The sequence below is a fragment of the Aquarana catesbeiana genome, linkage group LG02 (assembly GCF_042186555.1).
Source record: "Aquarana catesbeiana isolate 2022-GZ linkage group LG02, ASM4218655v1, whole genome shotgun sequence".
Classification (NCBI taxonomy): domain Eukaryota; kingdom Metazoa; phylum Chordata; class Amphibia; order Anura; family Ranidae; genus Aquarana; species Aquarana catesbeiana.
The window spans coordinates 388,363,671-388,381,619 of record NC_133325.1 but is presented as its reverse complement, the minus strand read 5'-3'; the positions used below and the strand labels follow the sequence as shown (position 1 = coordinate 388,381,619).

Here is a 17,949-nt window from a genome sequence, read left to right as displayed (position 1 = left end):
GCCTCTTGCCCACCGATTATGGGCCCTAGCATTTGGGGGAATGGTGCTCTCTGTGAGCTGTATGCCTGGGGACCCTGGGGTTGGTGTTACTTTGGATTCAGCTCCATGTCCCCCCAAAAACACACAGACTCTGGAACCCGTTATATGCCATATTAGAATGATAAGACTGAATTATACTGTTGGGACTCATCCTGTGAGGAGATGCTAATGTCATCAACTCCACTCACCTGTCTGATGTCAGCTATAATGTGTTTAATGTAAATAAGTTTAGTCTAGGTTCTAAGGGTATTCAACTCGTTGTTTGTTCTAATTAACCCTGTGTTGATGTTTATGGTAATGTATGTTAATTGAATGAGCTGATCACTTTGTCCTCTATACAATGTAGGAGACGGGACGACTCCTATTGGAGCTCGTGTTAATTAGGTTACAGTTGTATTGTTAGAGGAGGTTCCAACGGCATATAAAGTCTTGTAATTTTGATTCTAAATAAAGTGAGTTCATGGTAGCAACAAGCAAGTGTCGCCTTGTTTTGTGCTCAGAGAGGTTGGAATATCTGATATCTGTATACAGACTGGGAGGAAGTGGTATATGACGGAAGCACTCAAGCGGAGTGTGGGACGTTCCGTGACACATACATTCTCAGAAGATAATATAATTAGTACCCTGTTTCCCCGAAAATAAGACCTAGTGTGATTGTCAGTGATGGCTGCAATATAAGCCCTAACCCCCAAATAAGCCCTACCCTGTTTCCCCGAAAATAAGCCCTACCCTGAAAATAAGACCTACAAGGACTTTAACTAGGGCTTATTTGCGGGGTAGGGCTTATATTGCAGCCATCACCGACAATCACGCTAGGTGTTATTTTCGGGGAAACAGGGTAATTATGTCACTCTTTAAGGAACACACATAAAAATTTGTCGCTGATACGATCACAGATTATCCATAATTGCATCAGAGATCATCACACATTTAATAAGAGTGAATTAAAATTTGTTAAAATGAATCACTACTATGACAAAATCAATAAAACAGTCAACAATAAAAATACACACGGTCGGACATTGATCGGACATTCTGACCACAAAATCCATGGATTTTTTCCGACGGATGTTGGCTCAAACCTGTCTTGCATACACACGGTCACACAAAGTTGTTGGAAAATCCGATCGTTCTAAACGCGATGGAGTAAAACACGTACGTTGGGACTATAAACGGGGCAGTAGCCAATAGCTTTAGTTTCTTAATTTATTCTGAGCATGCGTGGCACTTTGTGCGTCGGATTTGTGTACACACGATCGGAATTTCCGACAACGCATTTTGTTGTCGGAAAATTTTATAGCAAGCTCTCAAACTTTGTGTGTCGGAAATTCCTATGGAAAATGTGTGGTGGAGCCTACACACGGTCGGAATTTCCGACAACAAGGTCCTATCACACATTTTCCATCGGAAAAGCTTATCGTGTGTACAGGGCATTAGTGTTTCTACATTACAGTTGCGATTCAGAAGTTGTCAAAAATTTAGTTTTTTTATTAAAAAAAATTATTTTTCCAAAAAACTTTTGGGCCTTGTTTATAGCATTTTTCTGACATAAAGTATTGCAATGACCGCCATTTTATTCTCTAGGGTGTCTGAAAATATATATAATGTCTGGGGGTTCTGTGTAATTTTCTAGCAAAAAAAAATATTTTAATATGTAAACAAGTGTCAAAAAGAGGCTTGGTCCTTAAGTGGTTAAAGTGGAAAATTCAATACTGAGTAGTACTTCATGTGTAAAGGGCTTTTTATTATTGGGACATATAGCCTAATAGTCTTTTGTTTCCCACTTCTTTCTAAAATGTATAAAACATTAGTTTTACATGTAAATAGTAATCTAGAAATAATAACTGATAGGTCTTCCTACTTTTGACTCAGTATTGTGATTTCTATAAAACTTTCTTTTAAAGGTAAACTGCTATGGGAGGAATATTGAGACTATTATTGCCGAACTCACCTTTCTAAAAAGCATAGTTGTCTAGCTGTCATGAGAGAAACATGGAGACCATTGCTGAGCTTTCCTATATGAAAGTGCAAGCTGCATGGCTGTCATGCTGACTCATTGTTTAATTGGACCCAAGGACCCATGACTTCTCTGATGTCCCTGTGCTGCATTCTTGTTTAGGGTCAAATTCTTGAAGACAAGGTTGTCAGTTTACCATAGAAGAAACGTGTTTTCAGAGCAGTCAGAAAAGTTTGTAGTCATCTCATAACATGTTTACGTTAATCAAATGTATAGGTCTGATGCAGTGAAGCCTCCCAAGTGACAAGTCTTTAGCCTACGTTCACACTGCTGTGGGATTGAAATCAAGCGAGTTCAGCAATTTAATTCCCGCATATCAGTCTGACTTTGGGGGCGATTTCAGAGACATTGGTGCGGGTTCCTGCACCGTTGTCTATTGAAATTGCACCAGAAGTAGTACAGAAACTATTTTTGGGAATCGGTGCGGCGTTGCAAACAGAAACTGAAAGGAAAAAACATGACAACAGGATGTAGGGGAATATTCTGATCCTTCAGTGCATAAATCATGCCTCCAAAAAGGGCTGTAAATTACACTCATTATTCAGGCCTTGGGGGCATAGGGATCCTAAATTGTATATCCAAATTTTCTCCTTTTGCAGCAGAATAGTGTCGAAATCTCCTCTTGTCGGTAAATTAAGTACATAGATATCCTTTACTCTTAAATGTTTGGGGTCACCGTGATGGAATGCACAGCCGAAACGTTCATCGTCTTTTTTTTCTTGATACTAGCGATGTGTTCACCTATTCTGATGCGCAGCTAGCTCTTTGTTTTTTCCACATAGATCTCATTGCAGGGACAGCTTAAAGCGGAGTTCCACCCAGAATGGAACTTACGCTTTTTCGGTTCCTCCCCCCCCTCCGGTGTCACATTTGGCACCTTTCAGGGGGAGGGGGTAGCAGATGCCTGTCTAATACAGGTATTTTGCTCCCACTTCCGGGCATAGATACCCGAGCCACCTGCGGGTATCTAGGCCAATTCCCCCCACTGCCTTCTGGGAGACACACAGGTCCCAGAAAACAGCAGGGACCAGTGGGATAGCGCATGCGCAGTAGGGTACCAGGAAGTGATGGCGGCGGCAGCACCCGACAGCCGAGGGATAGATCTGCTTTGGGTGCCGACATCGCGGGCGCCCTGGACAGGTAAGTGTCCATATTTTAAAGTCAAAAATAGTAAAAAAAAAAAAAAAAAAATCGTCGGACCTCCGCGTTAACTTGTATATCACTCTAGTTGTTGAGCAGTTAATAAACTGCTTCATTTTATGCTTTCTAGTCCCATTGAAACTCGCAAACACATCTGCCTTATGAACATATCTACAGATGTGACGATGTCTACACGCTTGCATTCCACATATAGGGGTAAGATTCGTCAGCCACTTTTTTTTGTCTATTCTCTGGTATTCTGAATGGACTAACATATCATTGAGATCATGGGCCCTCCTAGCTGTCATTAAGGGTTGTGGGCCAACTATTTCCGAGATAGAGGGGGACAGTGTTAGGACATCCCAGTGTTTCTCCAAAATATTTTTCATTTGAAACCACTCTGAGCCATTTTTAGTGATGATCCTAAGGTACTCATTTTTCTTTCAATCGATTTTCTTTTGAGGTATTTTCAAGCAAAGTCTCTCGTTTACTCTCACCTGCCCTTTTCCTCGCTTTGCGTATGGATTTAGGGGAGTACCCTCACTCCCTAAACCATTGATACATATCCCTGGCCTCATCTCTAAAGTCATCATCCTTGGAACAATTTCTCCTGATCCGGAGGAATTGTCTTATTTTGAATTCTCTGTATTAAGGATTTGGGATGATGGCTATGTGCCTGCAATAGTGTGTTGGCTGCGGTCTCTTTTCGGAAGGTTTTGGTGGTCAGTTTAGTTCCATCAGTGGAAATTTGGAAGTCAAGGAAGGGCAGTGTTAACTGGGAGTAAGTAAGTATAATATGTCTGTTATTTTGGTTCAAGTCCAGCATAAAGCTGGTCCGTTGTTCTCTAGTCCCTGAGGATGTCATCGATGTACCCAAGGGTGCTCCCATACATGTCCCCCTTACTTGATGATCGCTAGGCCCGAGAAATTGGAAAAAGTTATGGTTGTAGATATGTTCATAAGACGGATGTGTTCGCAAATTTCGATGGGACTAAACTGCTCAACCACTAGAGTGATATACACGTTAAGCTGTCCCTGCAAAAAGATCTATGTGGGGGAAAAAAAGACAGCTGCGTATCAGAAAAGGAGAACACATCGCTAGTATCAAGAAAAAAGATGATGAATGTCCCCTGGCTGTGCATTTCAACGAGTTCCATCACTGTGACCCCCCCGAAGATTTAATAGTGAAGGGTATCTATGTACTTAATTTACCAACAAGAAGAGATTTCTACACTATTCTCCTGCAAAAGGAGAAAATGTGGATATACAGTTTAGGATCCCTATGTCCTCAAGGCCTGAATAATGAGTGTAATTTACAGCCCTTTTTGGAGGCATGATGTATGCATTGAAGGATCAGAATATTCCCATATATCCTGTTGCCATGATGTATTTTTCCTGTTTTTTTTTTTTTTTTTTTTCCTGTTTGTTTCCTTTTTTTTTCCTCTCTTTCCCTTTTATCCATAGATATATAATTAGCATCGTTCTGGAGCTTGAATGATCAGTACTCAGTGGTATCTTTTTAAATCAATTTATTGCCAGCGTCATGAACAAAAAGAGGAGTGAGTATGTATTACATCTAATGGAGAGAAAAGACTATTGCATTGATCTAGTGCTATTTAAGCCGCTGCCAGCAGACTCCTCCTCGCTCTGAGGAAGTTAGTGCTGATTGGCTAACGAAACTCATCAGCATAGCGTCATCATGCACATGACACCCCTCAGGATCGCAGCTCACGGGCAGTGACAGTGAAGGAGGTGATAGCCGGATTTAAACCGAACCCAGGGAAGCCCTAATGAGAACCGACCTATTAGTGTGGATTACTTGACTTCACGCATGCAATGGAGTGTGGAACGGCTATGCTACGGAGGCTCATTCCGTGTACTTTGTCCCACTCATTATCAGTTCCTCCAGTTGGACTGGGTTTTAGTTCCCCTATATTTCCACCTTGAGTTGGAGTGTTCGGTCACCAGCCTGGACTTGCCTCGTCAGTCAGGAGTGCTCAACTGTGCCCTGATGACGGAGACAGAGTTTACCGTGGAATGTCATCCTACCAGTATCTAACTAGTCACTAGGTGGCTTTAGGCTACTCCCATCATCTGCCTGCCCTCAACCGACATACATGCTGGCTCAAACAGGTGTAATCGGATGCACTTAGCATAAGTTGGAACTGCCAATGCCTTGTTTAGCGCCAACCCATAATCATGAATCAGTCCTGCTGAAGCTCTTGTTAAATACGTCCAAGATTGAATTCCCCCTTGAGCCATCGGAATGTCAGATTGTGTGTATGAGTGTGTGCTCAGCTGCGAAACTTTGTTTTAGACAACGCCGTCTGGTTTTAATTATTTTATTATTGGAGTAGGCTCAACTTATTGCCCAATTTTGTATTTGTATTTTTTTTTCTAATAAAGCTGCTTTAAATGACCGTAGTGTCCCCTATGTGACTTACTTTGAAGTATCTTCCCCTTTTTGTAACCGACTTTGATCGACAGCAGCGGCCGCTGCTGTTTCTCAGCCAATCAGGAGGGAGACTCCCGGACGCCTCGTGGACATCACTGGACAGAGATGGGCTCTGGTGAGTTTTTTCTAGGGGGGCCGAGGTCGGCTGCTGCACACAAAAGGCTTTTTATCTTAACCACTTCAGCCCCAGAAGATTTTAGCCCCTTCCTGGCCAGAGCACTTTTTGTGATTCAGCACTGCGTCGCTTTAACTGACAATTACGCGGTTGTGCGACATCGCACCCAAACAAAATTGACGTCCTTTTTTCCCCACAAATAGAGCTTTCTTTTGGTGGTATTTGATCACCTCTGCGGTTTTTATTTTTTGCGCTATAAACAAAAAAATCGACAATTTTGAAAAAAAAAACCTAATATTTTTTACTTTTTGCTATAATAAATATCCCCCAAAAATATATAAACTATTTTTTTCCTCAGTTTTGGCCGATTTTGTATTCATCTACATATTTTTGTTAAAACAATAACCGTATATTGATTGGTTTGCGCAAAAGTTATAGCGTCTACAAAATAGGGGATAGTTTTATGGCATTTTTATTTATTTTTTTTACTAGTAATGGTGGCGATCTGCGACATTATGGCGGACACATCGGACACTTGACACATTTTTGGGACCAATGGCATTTATACAGCGATCAGTGCTATAAAAATGCACTGATTACTGTAAAAATGTCACTGGCAGGGAAGGGGTTAACACTAGGGGGTGATCAAAGGGTTAATTGTGTTCCGTAGTGTGTGTTCTAACTGAAGGGGGGAGGGGACTGCGTAGGGGAGATGAGATTGCTGTTTATACTCTGTATGAACAGACGATCTGCCTCTTCTCCCCTCAGAGAAGAGGAAACGGTGTGTTTACACACACACACACACACACACATCCCGGTTCTTGGTGTTCCACAGCGATCGCGGGAGCCCGGCGGTGATCGCGGCCGCTGGGCACTCGCATTGGCTCTGTGGGCGAGCAGCGGGCGCGCGTGCCCCTAGTGGCCACAGGGCGAAGCACAGTTACATAACGTTGTTTCACCCAGCTGTGCCATTCTGCTGCAGTAAAACTGCGGCGGCTGGTCGGCAAGTGGTTAATGCATAGAATGCATTAAGATGAAAAAACGTATGCCTTTACAACCCCTAAATGTTGGATTTGTCGCATAAATGAGATGTACACAGATTTCTCTGTTTTAAGAATGTTTTATGCACTGAAGGACTTTTTGATTCCTTTGTGTCCACTTCATCATAACCTGTCAAACTATATTTGTTATTTGTCCCATTTATGTAAATGAAATTCATAGGAAAGCATCTGACAAAAGTAATATCATCCTTGGTTGATAACCAATTAAAAGATTTAAAATGTTTCTGCACCCTTTTTTTTTCTCTTCTCTATGTGATACAGAGCCTCGTCTCGTCTTCTAATTCTGAATTGACTACTTTTAATTTATTTCTATTGACAGATTACGATGGGTGAAAGCGAACTAAATAGGTCCAATGAGGATAACGTTGATCTGTTGGCAAATACCGGTTTACCTCTCTCTTTGGTAAATGGAAAAGAATTGTCTAACTCCGATAGTCTGGAGGATGTACAAAGCACAAAAATTGAAGATATTATGGTGTCAAACCACCTGGTAAACAAGTCTCAAGAGAAAACATCTGGAAGAGAAGACACCAGACTAGGCCCACCTGATGGCCAACAAGACCCAGGAAGTGAAAACCACAAAGAAAAGACACTTGGTAGGGACTACTGCAAGTGTAGAGCAGTCTATTTAAAACTCTCCCAGTGTAATGTGTGTGTTTTTGCTATATTCTTTTTGAAATGCCGAAGTTTTTATATTTTAAAGCTGATCTTCAGTCATTTTTTCATCTTTCCACCTTCTGCCCATGTTTTAACTTTGGATAGTAAAACATTTTGTTTCTGCCGGTAAATAACGTATACAACCCACTTCCTCTCTTGTCTGGTAAAAAGCCTAGGCTTATGACATCATGCATCTCTCTCACTCTTGTGAGAGTTTGCCAGGAAGGGAGGGGGAATAAGTCATAAAAGGGGAAATCAGAGCTGCAGGGCTGGAGGCGTGCCTCTGTGTCTGTAAATCAAGGAAGTGAACAGGCAGCAGCTTCACTGCCCACAGTTAAAATGGCTGCAGCCAGACTTAGTGGAGGGAGATTTCTGCAGCGTATTTGGCAAGTACAGTATATGTAAAATAAAATGCAAAGTGGTTGAAGGGAAGATTTAGAATGGCAAATATGTTTTTCTTACAAATTGTGTGAGCAGACTGCAGTTCCTCTTTCAAGTGTAGTTTTTTTTTTTTTTTTTGGATAGAATAGGAAAGGGTTTGATACTGCAGTTTATTTTGCTCTCTGTTCTGTTTTGCAGATTTCCAATGACTTCCTGTCCCATGCAATAGGAAGTGAGAGGAATTCTCTACAAAGTGAGGGGAATTTCCTTATTAGACAGCTGTCGACAGACATGGTGCACCCATTAGAAGTTTTCCCCTTACCTCCATTTTTGTGACAGCTCTAACATTTTGGATTTTCCATCACCTACTGTCTCAGTGACAGTGTCTTAACAGGAGTAATAGAGCAGGTGAATGTCCACAGTGGTGACACAGAGAGATACAAATTTGGCTGAGGTTCTATCCTTTCCTCCTTTCCCCACTCTATTCAAAATTATGCAAAAAATTGCCTATGTATACGCTTTTTTATGTATTCAGTAGTGGTCATTTTGCAATAGTAACTTCAGATGTGTGCAATACAGAACTTTGATTTAGAAAAATAGTAACTTTTTTGTACAGGACACAGGCTCCTTTTAACCACTTCTGCTTCGGAGGGTTTTTCCCCCCTTCCTGACCAGGCCATTTCTTGTTGCTTTAATTGACAACGCCGTTGCTTTAATTGACAACTGAGCTGTCATGCAACGCTGTACCCAAATAAAACTGATGTCTTTTTTTTTCCCCCACAAATAGTTTTCTTTTAGTGGTATGTTGATCACTCCTGCGGTTTTTATTTTTTGCACTATAAACAAAGAGACTGACCATTTTGAATAAAAAACAATATTTTTTACTTGCTGCTATAAAACATTCCCAGTAAAAAAATCAAATTTCTTCAACCTATTTAGGCCAATATGTATTCTGCTACATATTTTTGGTTAAAAAAAAATCCCAATAAGGGTATATTGATTGGTTTGCTCAAAAGTTATAGCGTCTTCTTTTTAGCGATTTTTTTTTTTTTTTGCGGGACTGCGACATTGTGGCAGACAAATTGGACACTAAGTGACACTTTTTGGGGACCATTGACACCAATACTGTGATACTGTGTCACAGTATAAATGACACTGGCAGGGAAGGGGTTAAAACCAGGGGTGATCAAGGGGTTAAGTGTGTCCCTGGGAGGTGTTTACTAACTGTGGGGGACGAATACACTGGAGAAAAAGACTGTGTTTCAGCTTAGCTGAAACACAAGGTCTCTTTTGTTCCCTGACAGATCAGCGGTTTGCCTAATAGGCACACCTCTGCTCCATCTCTCCACTGAACAATCACAGCTGTAGCGGCGCTCCGGCCACGCACCCCCTATACTGCGTGCACAAAATCACGTACAGCCATTATATATGCCGTGGGCGGTCCAGACGCGGTTAAAGTGTCACTAAACCCACATCTTAAAAACTATCAATAAATGGTGTACTACATGCTGTTCATACTCAGTTACTATGAGATTCGTTCTCTGTATCCTGCAAAAAAACCTGGTGGATACTTTTTGTCCATGTCCCCAATTCAGCTAGCGATGTTATAGTGGCAACTCTGCACATGGTCAGTTTTCATTGAGTTTCTACGCTGAGCATTCCCTTCCTTTTACGTCTGAGCAGCCCATGCGACTATAGCTTCACACATGTGGGTAAGTGATCTCGATCTCTCTCTCTCTCTCTCTCTCTCTCTCTCTCTCTCTCTCTCTCTCTCTCTCTCTCTCTCTCTCTCTCTCTCTCTCTCTCTCTCTCTCTCTCTCTCTCTCTCTCTTTCCCTCCCCCCCCCCCCCCCCCCCCCCCCCTCCATGCCCAGGATATTACATGTAGAATAATGGAGGCTTCATCTGCCTCCTATTCTCAGACCCAGGATGGATGGGCGTGACACGGCCTGTGAATTGCAGAAATCCACCCACAAAATAATAATGAAGATTTGATTTCAAATATATATTTGTATGACGATTTTTAAGAAAAATATATACATAAAACAATTTTCAGAAATAAACTGATAATTGGCATGTGCGTATGTATTCACCCCCTTTGTTATGAAGCCCATAAAAAGCTCTGGTGCAACCAATTACCTTCAGAAGTCACATAATTAGTGAAATGATGTCCACCTGTGTGCAATCTAAGTGTCATATGATCTGTCATTACATATACACACCTTTTGAAAGGCCCCAGAGGCTGCAACACCTAAGCAAGAGTCACCACTAACCAAACACTGCCATGAAGACCTAGGAACTCTCCAAACAACTAAGGGACAATGTTGTTGAGAAGTACAAGTCAGGGTTAGGTTATAAAAAAAAAAAATTAAAATTTTCGATGATCCCTAGGAGCACCATAATAACCAAATGGAAAGAACATGGCACAACAGCAAACCGGCCAAGAGACTGCTGCACACCAAAACTCATGGATCAGGCAAGGAGGGCATTAATCAGAGAGGCAGCACAGAAACCTAAGGTAACACTGGAGGAGCTGCAGAGTTCCACAGCAGAGACTGGAGTATCTGTACATAGGACGACAATAAGCCGTACGCTCCATAGAGAGTTGGGCTTATGTCATAGTGGCCAGAAGAAAGCCATTACTTTCAGCAAAAAACAAAATGGCACGTTTTGAATTTGCTAAAAGGCATGTGGGAGACTCCCAAAATGTATGGAGGAAGGTTCTCTGGTCTGATGAGACTATAATTGAACTTTTTGGCCATCAAAGAAAACACTATGTCTGGCGTAAACCCAACACCTCACATCACCCAAAGAACACCATCCCCACAGTGAAACATGGTGATGGCAGCATCATGCTGTGGAGATGTTTTCAGCAGTCGGGACTGGGAAACTGGTCGGAGTTGAGGAAAGATGGATGGTGCTAAGTACAGGGATATTCTTGAGCAAAACCTGTACCATTCTGTGTGTGATTTGAGGCTAGGACTGAGGTTCGCCTTCCAGCAGGGCAATGACCCCAAACACACTGCTAAAGCAACACTTGAGTGGTTTAAGGGGAAACATGTAAATGTGTTGGAATGGCCTAGTCAAAGACCAGACCTCAATCAAATAGAAAATCTGTTGTCAGACTTAAAGATTGTTGTTCACAAATGCAAACCATACAACTTGAAGGAGCTGGTAAGAAGTGGCAAGCTCATAGAGACCTATCCAAAGTGACTTGGAGCTGTGATAGCTGCAAAAGGTGGCTCTACAAAGAATTGATTTTAGGGGGGGTGAATAATTATGCACATTGACTTTTTCTGTTATGTTATAGAAAAAATTGAGTACTTTTTTTTTATTTGCACTAACATACAATTTTTCAGGACAAGCTTTCGGGGTATGTCCCCTTCTTCAAGGTCCAAGCAGTACTGATTCACAAATTTTTAAGCAGCACGTTAAAGAAAAAAAAAAAGGGAAAACCAAACACATACAAATCAATGGTAATAAAGATAGCATATCCCCCTGCATTCTATGCAGCATCGGACCTACTTCTCATTTAATGGTTTCCTTCAGTTTAAGGGAGATTGAGGGAAACTGCCCATCAACCCAGGAAGAGTTCTCCCAACTCTGAGCATTTATATTCCACATTTTCCACCTCCTCATCTTTACAGGGAAGCAACAGTGAAGCGATGGATGAGTTGGGCAACAAGTAGGTAACGCTGACTGATGGTGTAGATGCCTTGTGTGTTCTCTAGTCTCTAGGAGAGCAGAGACTTTTCCCCATCAGGTCTGCCATAGAGGCTGAAAACTCTATAAAAAAAAAAAAAGTGAGGAATGGCGCCTCTGCACTGAGAACCGAGCAATCGAACACCGCTGATAACTGTTTTCAGAGCTCCCCGAACAGAGAGCTGCAGACTGTCTGTCACAGCTCTCTGCTCTGCCCCCTCCTCGCTCATTTAAGCGCTGGGCTGTGGAGGGGGCAGGGGCGGCCGGCTAAGGCTCTCGGCGGCTCGTTGAGAGGCTGAGCCGGGTGTCATTCCAGGGGGATACGGACTTTGTCGCAATGACGCGGTGCCTGGACTGACACCCGTGACGTCAGCACAGAGTGGACTTAAGTCCGCTCTCTGCTGAAAACTGGTCACAGGAGTGCAAAACAAATTGCACTCCTGTGATCCATAGGAGAAGTCCAGCCAAACTAGCTTTGGCTGGACTTCTCCTTTTTAAGTGGTGTATTCCTACTTAAAGCTCGAACCGTCACATTTGCTGGACCTAGGGTCTCCAGTATGGGATCCCTTCCCAAAACTAAGAATTTTCTAAGTTCACCCATTGTACACAGTGTGTTATATGAGGACTTGAAGAGACCAGACAAATTGTGTACACCTTCCAGGAGGTTTTCACAGCAGTTCCCAGTGGAGGGGATCTACCACAAAAAGTAGATGCTGGTGGTGGTTCCAGGTTATTTCCTACCTCAACAAATCCCTTACCCTTACTTGTGAGGATGTCTGAGTCTTTAAAGACTCTGTGGACAAAAAGTTTTTCACGCCTTAAAGCCTATGTTAATCACTCAAACACCGCCATTCAACTGTTGGGGTCTATGGCCGCTGGCCAGTCTGGGACATGGGGTGTGACCCTAGATCAATCCTGATGGATCCCTCGGTACTCTGCTTGAGAGACTTCCTGCATCAAAATTCTCATCTGCCACTGATTTTAGTACAGATGTGCAGGATCCTCTGGCTGCAGAATTGGCCTACATAGTTGAGAGAGGATACTGTTTGGCGGAGAATGACTCTTGCCCAGTAAGAATAAGCTAAGGTGCCCAGAGCAATGCTGCTGCTTCCGGGTTCAGGAAGCAGTCCATTTGTCCCTCCCAACCTCTGTTTCAAAAGCCAAGTCCTCCAATCGGATCTGTAGCAACTCCTGGGCGTCAAAGCTAGCAAAGTCCTCCTCTCAAAGAAGAGATGCCCCCATGTGTAAGTGAGGGTGGCCATCTGCAGACGTTTAGGGTCAACTGAATTGTGGTTCCTTTGGACTGCTTTGCAACAGCTTCACACTTTGGGAGTGATTTTACCACTTACCTCCAAGGAACAATTTAACTACTATTATTAAAACTTGTTCATGGGTCCAAAGATCAATGCGGGCATGTGTTTCATACCAAACTTGAAGGTTCTCAGCACCTCCTTGCAGGTTCCTGAAGTTCCAGATGGAATTAGCCCAGTTTGTAATTGCATCACTGGGAAATTTCTAGCATGCATAGACATCAATGATGTGTATCTGCATATGAAAAATGTTCCCCCACATCAGTTGTTCTTGAGATATGTAGTCGGTGAGGAACATTTCCAATTTGTGGTCCTTAACTTTTCCCTGTCTATGGCCCCCCCATGTATTTGCCGGGGTGCTTGCCCCAAGCCTTATGCTATTGCGTTCTCGGGAATCCACACATTTGGTTGTGGATGTGGACAAAGATGTGTAATACCCCTACTGTCAGGTCTATATGACACATATTTTTTTTGTTGTTGTTCTAAACAAATTTTATAAAGACTTTTTTTGCAAAAACAAAGCAGTCTGTTGGGTATAGTATAAAGGTGTTGTTTTTTTTTTTTTGATTGTTTTTTTTGCGTAACCTGGTTTAGGTGGAGTTTAAGTTGGCTGAAAATAGCTTTTCACTTTGTTCACACTGTAAAGATATCTGGAGGAGGTTCTGCCAATCACAGGCTATATCATGCCCCTCCGGCCTGTGTCTTAGGTGTGTACGTGCTGGGACTAACGGGGATTTGAAGCTTGCATAAATCAACATCTATCCCACCCTCATATTTTTTAGCAATACAAAAACATAGAGGAGGAAGCAAGGGGACTGTCATTTACCATTGTGCATATTCCCACACTTAAATCTATGCAGGCAGTCCCCGTGTTACGAACACCCAAGTTACGAACGACTCCTACTTACGAACGGCCTCAAATGCCGGCCACTTGTGCTCCACACTGGTCCTGGATACCTCCGGACACATCCCATACTGCAGTACTACATGTGCTGCATGGCCAGAAGAGCCCCAGATAACATAACAAGTGCCCAGAACATCCCACATCCATGCACAGGCGGACGTTACACTTAAGTATGCAGTATTCCGACCGGACGTTACATTTACAAATGCAGTATTGCAACTTACGAACAACTTCGACTTGCGAACAAACCTACAGTCCCTATTGTGTTCGTAACTCGGGGACTTCCTGTAGTCACACATAGAGAAAAGGAGGAAATTAACTGCAGCATTCTCAGTTGATGTGATGTGGCAACAGCTGGTCTACACAATCTCAGGCTGCAGCAGGGACACAAACTAGGAGGGACAGTGAACAGCAGGATGAACCCGGTTTTTTGCTTTCAAAAGAAAACAAATGATTTTGTGGCAAAGCGAGTATGAACACAATGTAATTTGGCGTATATGGACATTTAGGTTTAATGACACTTTAAGGCCCACTTGGCTCATTTGTTCAGTGCCACTTAGGCTTTTCAGCACCAGAAATCGTTCTTTTGTATTTGCAAGGTTGCCACCTGGACCTCTTTTCGCTCATTTGTGAAGTTTTATCAGGTGGAAGTTCAGGCCTCTGCTGACTCCCACTTCTACTGTAAGTTGCTTTTAGCCGCTCTTTGAGTTGGTGAATATTATTCCCTTGTTTGGGCCTGTTGGCGCTTTTTGCTGTGTTGTCCACCCCTCAGTATTGCTTGGGGATATCGCTTGGTCAAGACTTAAGAGCCTGTGTCCTGCACTTCACTATCAAGAAATAAGGCTTTTTGCCTTGCCTCTACAATCCTTTTTCTTGGAGTACAGGACACAGGGCACCCTCTCCTCTGTTCTGGCATTTTCCTTTGCTTGTCAAAAAAGAGGACTGCTGTGAGTAGGAGGGGTTTTATGAGCTGGCCTAACAAGTATCTGCAATATAATGGTCAATGGTCAAGACTTAAAGGAGCCTATGTCCTGTACTGTTCTTCGAGAAAAGGATTCTACAGGTAGGACCCCTTGGCACACGGGCAGAAGAAATGTTGCATTTAAAGATGTCTATTGTGTGTTTTTACATCTCTGAAAGCAACTCTAGGTTATCTAAAGTGCATATGCACATTGTGTCATTTACAGGTGTGTTTTTAGACCTGCATTCAGAGACGTAACAAAAATGCCCCAAACCTGCATTCAGTTCAGAGAAGTTTTTTTTTACCATTAATTTAAGTGCGCGTACTTATTCCAGTGGATAGAATAAATTAATATTCTAGCCTGTAGAATGCGTTTACGCTCATGCATTCTAAACACCATAAATGCCATATGCATGTAGATGCATGTACATGCGTGACCTTGGAGACAATTTTTCTGCCAACGTCTGGCCACATATCTGGAGCATAAATTCATATGCTTGTGTATGTGTATAGCCTTAGTCAAAAATCCTTATTTTACACAATGAGCTTCTATATTGATTACCCAATAATGTAATGTTTAATGATTACCCCTCATAACTTTGTTGTTTGCATTGCAGGTAAAGAAGTTCTGCTTTTAATGCAAGCTTTGAATACTCTGAGAACTCCAGAGGAAAAACTGGCTGCTCTTTGCAAGAAATATGCTGATCTTGTGCGTATTACATATTAATTGCTTTATCTGTATTATTGGTAATATGTATATTGTGTCATGAATGGTGGCTTTACAAGCTTTTAATCTTGTACTGCTTCGTTCAGCTGGAAGAGAGCCGGAACTTCCAGAAACAGATGAAGATTTTGCAGAAAAAGCAGTCTCAGGTGATAAAAGAGAAGGTTCATCTACAGAGTGAGCACAGCAAGGCCATTCTTGCACGAAGCAAACTGGAATCGCTCTGCAGAGAGCTTCAAAGACACAACAAAACATTAAAGGTTAGCAACATCTTGAGCAATGTTTTATCATTTTGTAATGCTAGCTCCATCAGAAGAGATCTGGGATTAAAAAATATTATCAGCACTTCCCTAAAATGCAACCTTTGTATCAGCTTTGTTAGGTTCTGGGCTTTCCTTTTTATTTGTAAAAAATAAGAAAAATCTGTTTTGTCAAAAGCTGTCAAGCTTGAATAGGTATGTTTCATAATAAACACAACCCATGAAAAATGCCCAAAAATTACACTATGTAACTGAATATTTGATTTCAACACACAGGTCAGCCAGCTTCAGATGAAGTGTATTATAAGTTCAAACTTGCAAATATTTAAAATATTATGTTTTCCTCTGAATATTGCTTTTAGATAGATCATTACAATTTGAAAATTAATTAAAGGGTTCCTACATTTTAAAATGTTGAAAAAGGTTTGTCTAGATTGTGGGTGGTTGCAAGGTGATGCAACTGATCAGGTCAACCAAAGGGCTGAAAAACTGGTGAGAAACAACCTCATCCCGGAGTTTACACATTGCAAAGATTGTAACAGATGTATTGCTGCCATTTTGTAGAATTTGCCTTTCCACATCCTTTTTCAAACTGGCTTAAAGTCGTTCTAAAGTCTAAACATTTTTGACCTTAATGCATTTCTTGCATTAAGGTCAAAAATGTTTAGGCACCAGCATCCCCCTCACACTTCCTAATACTTATCTGAGCCCTCATTTGATCCAGCACTGTGCACGTCTGCAGCTCTTCTCTCTCCTCACTTCCAAGTCTCACTGGGTTTGCTGGGGCACTGGGGAGCTATTGGCTTCCAGTGCTGTCAATCAAAGCCAGTGACGTGGAGGGGGGGCAGAGTGTCAATGGACGTAGCAGGGGGGCTCGGGAGCGAGCACTTACGTGTGCCCCCATGGGAAACGGCTTTTGGCAACACTGAACAGAGAGGAGGAGCCAGGAGCGCTGGCGGGGGGACCAAAGAAGAGGAAGTTTGTGGCTGCTCTGTGCAATTTCATTACACAGAGCAGTTAAATATAAACATGTTTTTATTATTATTTTTATTATCTTTACAATCGTTTTCAATTGAAGCATTTGCCATGATTGTCTCCAACTGAACTTAATTCTTAAAAAGAAAAGTATCATTATCCCATCCCTTTGGCAGCGGTATTGTCTTTGAAACTACCTTAACAAAAATGTTCTGTTGGAGAGGTTTGCTCTAATTTGATCTCCAGTTATATACAAACTACTGGGAGCAATAAAGGTTCATACTTGTCTTGAGAAATGACCTGATAAAATTTTTTACTCCAATATTTAGGAAGACAATATGCATCAGGCACGTGAATATGAGGAAGAGCGTAAAGAAGCCACTGCACATTTCCAGATGACGTTGAATGAAATCCAAGTACAGATGGAGCAGCATGATGTGTACAATGCTAAGCTCCGCCAGGAAAATGCAGAGCTTGGAGATAAGTTAAAGAAACTTATTGAACAGTATGCCCTGCGAGAAGAGGTGAGTTATTTTTATATACATTTAGCCTTGCATCAGTGATAGTGATTGTGTTTTTAATTATTAAGCTTACCCTATAAAATTATTAAAACATCCAGTTTCTGGAGAAAGGGTGTTCAACTTGAGAATCAAAAAGGTTTCTCTTGAGCACAATCTCTTAAACCTTTCCCCATCCGAGAAGAAACAAGTGACTGACTCAGTGGCCAGGAGAAGAAGTAGACTCGGGTCATTATCGTGATACTGGGCAAAATTCCAGGATATTGGGGGGAGCCGTTCTAAGTACGCCTCCTATATTCTCCAAAATGGGCCCTAAGAATTCTAATTGTTCTACCCATGTATTGTTGGTCACTAGAGCAACCAGATGCAATAGAATACGTGGGCCAAAGAGCATGTCGAAAATTCATAGTTGAGGCAGTAGATTTTATTCTCAGTCATAATTTCATTTTCCTCGAGGACTTCATACAGAAGGTTGTGACAGTTATGTGTTTTGCCTCCAGTTATGCCAATATTTACATGGGATATTGGGAGGATCTTCAAATATGGGCCAACAACCCCTTTGCGAAACACATTTGGGGAGATTTCCCAAAACTAGTGCACACTGAATCTGATGCATCAGTGCTTAAAAGCTTCTAGGTTTTATTCTCAAAGCTTAATTTAGAACAAGCTGAAGTTAGAAGCTGCTTACTATGCAGAGCTGCACCAGATGCTGTGGGCACCAGTTTTAGTAA

General features: G+C 42.0%; 1 protein-coding gene across 1 annotated transcript in view; it reads left to right on the top strand.

Moving 5' to 3' along the window:
- TXLNG (taxilin gamma) overlaps nt 1–17,949 on the top strand; it is a 96,141-nt gene that overhangs the window by 50,018 nt on the left and 28,174 nt on the right. Inside the window, exons 2-5 of the mRNA XM_073615190.1 lie at nt 7,147–7,423; nt 15,359–15,450; nt 15,555–15,725; nt 17,030–17,224. Of these exons, the coding sequence (XP_073471291.1) occupies nt 7,147–7,423; nt 15,359–15,450; nt 15,555–15,725; nt 17,030–17,224 (735 nt within the window). The remainder of the gene's footprint in view (nt 1–7,146; nt 7,424–15,358; nt 15,451–15,554; nt 15,726–17,029; nt 17,225–17,949) is intronic.